The 4,968-nt window shown below is 44.5% G+C and overlaps 1 protein-coding gene across 2 annotated transcripts in view; it reads left to right on the forward strand.

Annotated features, from left to right (window-relative positions):
* The window catches only part of VCL (vinculin), a 118,986-nt gene extending 115,146 nt beyond the window's left edge, over nucleotides 1–3,840 (forward strand). Inside the window, exon 21 of one of the 2 annotated variants that reach the window (XM_080643101.1) lies at nucleotides 1,768–3,840. In XM_080643101.1, coding sequence (XP_080499227.1) covers nucleotides 1,768–1,914 — 147 coding nt within the window. In that variant the 3' untranslated portion in view covers nucleotides 1,915–3,840. The remainder of the gene's footprint in view (nucleotides 1–1,767) is intronic. The other variant, XM_080643102.1, reaches the window with a different exon arrangement.
* The last annotated feature ends 1,128 nt before the right edge of the window (nucleotides 3,841–4,968 follow it).

Raw genomic sequence — 4,968 nt, forward strand, 5'->3', positions numbered from 1 at the left:
GTCAGAGACCCATGCTGACCCTGGGATGACAACACAGAGGAGGTACTTTTCTTTGACAGATTGAAATTGAGGATGGCGGGAGGGTTCCCTTCAGCCATGCTTGTTTGTATCTTGGCAACCACTTCTTGGAGTTGTCCTCCTTCCCTGCCCCCTGGAAATGTGGCCCAGGTCCTTCAGAAAGCCCTCAGACGAGTACCTTTTCCTTCCTGTATCTCCCCTCTAGTAGGCTCTGCTGTGAGCCAGATCCCCAGCTCCTTATGGTAGGGAGCACGTATTTTGTTGAACTGCTCAGGCAAGCTCACCATACACTGGGTGTGTAGGTGGGACTAAATTAGGCACTGTATAGGGTAGTTTCAAAAACAGACACAAGCCCTCCCCTTGGGGAACTCACAGACAGCTTGGGAGACTGTCTCTAACCTCTAGACCAGGAGCCGAGGCTAGGGAAACGTCAGATGAGACAGTGCCAGGATTCTGCTTTCTCTACCATGCCTTAATCCCAGCTCTCCCCCCTCTCTCTCTTCTCCCATCCATGGAACTGGATCTTCACCCCTAGCTTCCATGTACTCTAGGCAGGTGTAGGCACTGGGCTGTTTCCTCTCATGTGGCCTCTTCTGCCCCAAGAAAAGGAAGGTGAAAAACCAGGGAAGGATAAGGCTCAGAATTTCAGACTTACTTAAATAACCAACAAAAATGTATCTTGGGAATATCTACTGTGTTCTATTAAGTAGTCCAATAAAGAAAGATAGAAACTGAGCGAGGTAGAAAAACACAGGACTGCAAGCTTATCTTGTTGTGTGAGATTGGTTGGCAAGTCTCCCCCGCTCTAGGCCTTAGCCTCTTTGTTGACCAAGTGTAAAGATCAACTTTCAGGAATTGTAGCCTATTTTAGTTATGCCTCTCAGAGCCCATGAACTCTGATTGCATGCACAAATTTTGCAGATGTGAGCATTTTTCATTAAATTGCAGGTTCTGTGGCTCAAAAATAGTTAAGAATTAAAAAAAAAAAAAGAATTACGGGCTAATGGATTGCTTAGTTTCTGACTTGCTATGGTAGAGTACCAGAGTGATTGATCCCAGTCCTGTAAGTTTGTGTATGTAGAAGATGTACTTAACTAGATTTTCATGGATTTGTAAGGTGGTTTGTTCATTTATTTTTTTCATTTATTAATTAAATATTTATGAAATACCTCTTATGTAACAGGCACTGTCCTAACACAGAGGTACAACCATGAGCAAGACTGACACAAATTTCTGCCCTCATGGAACTTAACTTTTAGATAAAACAGATAAAACAACCTGGGTAAAATGTGCAGTATATCAGTTAGTGATTATGGGTTCCAGGGAGAAAAATGAAGAAAGAATTAGAGGATGAGGACTGTTGGGAGTTGGGAAGGTGATTTAAAATAAGGTGAGCAGGGAAAGCCTCACTAGGGTGACAATCGAGTGGTGTCTGAAGGAGCTGAAGGTGAGCCGTGGGAAACCTGGAAGAGCATTTCAGGTGGAGGGCACAGCGAGAGCTGGAGATGGGAGCTTGTTGGAAGATCAGGAAGGAATATACACTAGAGGCCTTTGGAGAGTATAGTGCACAGTGATGGGCCAGTTTTGGAGTCTTTTTGGTGATCCAGCTGAACCACCAGTGATGTGACAAGTACGAGGCATGCCAGGAGCAGGTCAGGAAAATGGCAGTGCACTCCTGGCTTACACTGGTCCGGAGTCAGGGCTGCTGCGTCAGGCACTGAGTGATAGAGAGGTCCTCTTCCCTTGCAGGCGACGGAGATGCTGGTTCACAATGCCCAGAACCTCATGCAGTCTGTGAAGGAGACTGTTCGAGAGGCAGAAGCAGCTTCAATCAAAATTCGAACGGATGCTGGATTTACCCTGCGCTGGGTTAGAAAGACTCCCTGGTACCAGTAGGCAACCGAAGGAACCTGGTTAGCACCCCTACTAAACAGTATGAAAATGATCTGAGCTCCAGGAGCCACCCAGAATTGCTGGGGGGGTTGAAAGCCACATCCTGGCCTGATATAACAGAAAGGAATGGGGCCTCTTCACATTAGAAAGCATTTATTCTCTTGTCATGGACACTCTGAAATGTGTCTGCATCCTCAAACAGTTATACTCCTGCACATGCTCCCAATAGACAGACTGGGTTGTAGCCCATGGACTTCACATAAGCTCAGAATCCAAGCGTGAACACTAGCCAGACACCCTGCTCTGTCCTTGTTCCCAGGGTACAATGCCCTGTCTGCTTCCTTTCCCTGCTCCCTATTCCCCCGCCAGGCTCCCGAGACCCAGGGCCCAGGAAAGTCAGTTAAGGAATCACTATGCCTCCAAAATTTGTTTTGGGCTTTCCATGTTGCTGCTGACCTGCCTGTGTTCCCTGGCTACTACCTGGACCTTTCAGAAGTGAGCCTCACTGCTGTAGGGGAAGCTGGCCTGTGGGGGAGCCTCAGTAAAGGGGTCCTGGGTTCACTTCCTACCCCTCCACAATTTAATCCTTCTAGTTTCCCACAGTATAAAATCAAATCTGTCGGGAGGAAATCACAGAATTACGATTGTCTTCTCCGTGCTCCTGTGCTAGGGAAACCCCTCGTTCCATATACCCCTGCTATGGCCAGCCAAGGTAGCCACCCCACGAACACACTGTGTCCTGGTGCTCTCTGCTGCTGGAGGGGCAGAGGTGCCGGGAGTCGCTCTGCCCATCGTCCCAGCAGGGCCACTCCCAGGCGCTTCATGCTTTGTCACTGCCGGCAGAGGTCTGTGTTGAGGCCTTATCATTCATTCTTAACTCCTATTGTTCTCTCTGAGCTGAAATGCTGCATTTAATTTTTAACCAAATCATGTCTCCTATCCTTGCTTTTATATTCTTGCCCCACACCCTGCCTAAACAAGATTTTTAAAGATACATGTTTGTTTTCCTATAATTTTGAAAAGATCCTGTTTATCCTTTTGAAATTCAGTCCTAAGAATTGGTGCTTGCCCCCCAGGAGTGTTTAATGGACAGGCAGCCCTGTCTGAAGGACACTTCTTACCCAAGGGAGAGTGGTACTTGCAGACTGGAATTCTGGCGCTGTTGGGGATGAATCAATGGGAAATAGTCCTCAGTAATTCCTATCTCCCTCAACTAACTACAACCAAGCCCCTCGCATCCTCTCCCCCTCCCAAGTCCTACTGTTCAAGAGGGTAATGGGTAAAGTATTAAATCATCACCATAAGTTTCTTATTAGCAAATGAGAGAAGAGTTTTTCCTCTAGCTTTTATCACTGCTGTCTAAGCATCCCCAGCACACGAAAGCATATTTCTCCCCAAAGCCAGAACTGGGTGAGTAGAGAAGAACCCTTGCCTGAATGCCCTTCCTTCCCACCTCCAACGTGGTAGATCCCAACATGGAATGTGTAAGACTTGGTACTGTACACTCAGGCTTCCTCTATTTCCTATTAACTGATGAAGATTATTTTCGAGGCCCTCAGCATATTTGGATAGTTGCTTACCTGATATAAATGCAATATTAATGCCTTTAAAGTATGAATCTATGCCAAAGATCACCTTTTGTTTTACTAAAGATTACCTAGAGGAAATAAAACATTTTCAGTTCTTCCAGTGTTTTGAGACACTGGTTTACCATTTTTGCCGATGTGCTTTTCTCTAATATCAGTGCTCAAGACACAGTGAAGCAAATTAAAAAAAAAAAAAAAAAGCCCTGAATGATTAGACATCACCACTAAAACTACATTTATAAGCTAGGATTTGTTATATGCAAATATTTTCTGCCTTTTCTTTTGTTCTGTTTAAAACAATAAAGTACATTTGTATAAATAATGCTTTAAATGATATTTTAGCAAGAACTTTTAGGTCATGTTTCTCCTTTGTTTTGAAATACTGCTAGTGGAACTAATCCTCAAGCCTAATGTGCTGTAAGTGGTAGAAACCAGCAGTATGTTTACTTAACAAAGATCTGTGCAATGAAGGACACCTTTGGGGATTATATACTAGAAGGAGCAAAAGTGACAGAGGTTAACAAAAGGAGGAAAGCAGCAGGTTATGCGGACCGTCCTCTGGTTGAAGTAGTCTGCCTCATTTTAGACGATTCTAGCTATCCTTGGAGGCTATCACTATCCCCTAAGGAGCTGAAGCTGTTACATGTGCAGGTCTATCTGTCATATTCCAAGCCCAGGATAGAACAAGAGGGTTTGCAGGGATCCACAGAGGCTATGAGGCATATTCCTCCTACTGGAGGAAGATTAATAGTAGTAGCAGGTTCTTGGAGTACAGCTGGGCCATCACTGTTTTTGCCTGATTTGCTAGGTCTGAAAGGGGTAAATATCATTAAAAGGCTATAGTTAGTGTTGCTTCCACTTAGAAAAGTTACTGAGTAGGGAGGCAGATTCTAGCCTGCTTGAGTCCACAGGAAATGTCCAAAGCTACTGAATTAGTTCAGTAGTATCTGAAAACAGTATTTATGGTCTCATTTTTGCAGTTCATCCTGTGTTCATTGGTGCTGGCTTCCTGCTGTATTATAGTTTAGTCATTTTCTCAAATCAGAATACCCTGAGGGCAGTGTGACAAATGTCTTCCAAAGGCTCTTGTCTAGTACCACTGAAGGAACAAACCCATCACATGAATTCCCTTCATTTGCTCTTAAGATACACTCCTTTAAAAATTTAGAAAACAGAGCCATTCTGGGATTAGCTAGAATTCTATGATTGAAAAATGGTCCAATACTACTAAGTATTACTGAATTTTTGTTATTAGTACAACGTGGTAGGGAGAAGCAGCTTTGATCAGGGTGATGTGTAGAGAACGTATACATGACGGTTAACACACTGAGATTAATAGAGGAGCAATGGAAGTGCTTTGTAGCCACCTTCACACCGGGTGTGACAGAACAAAGTCTCATCAGGCTGTGCTTGCTCTGACACTGGGACATGCCCCTTTGAGAATGCTCAATCAACAGTCAAGCTAAAAAGT

Source organism: Plecotus auritus, assembly GCF_963455305.1.
Source record: "Plecotus auritus genome assembly, chromosome: 9".
Classification (NCBI taxonomy): domain Eukaryota; kingdom Metazoa; phylum Chordata; class Mammalia; order Chiroptera; family Vespertilionidae; genus Plecotus; species Plecotus auritus.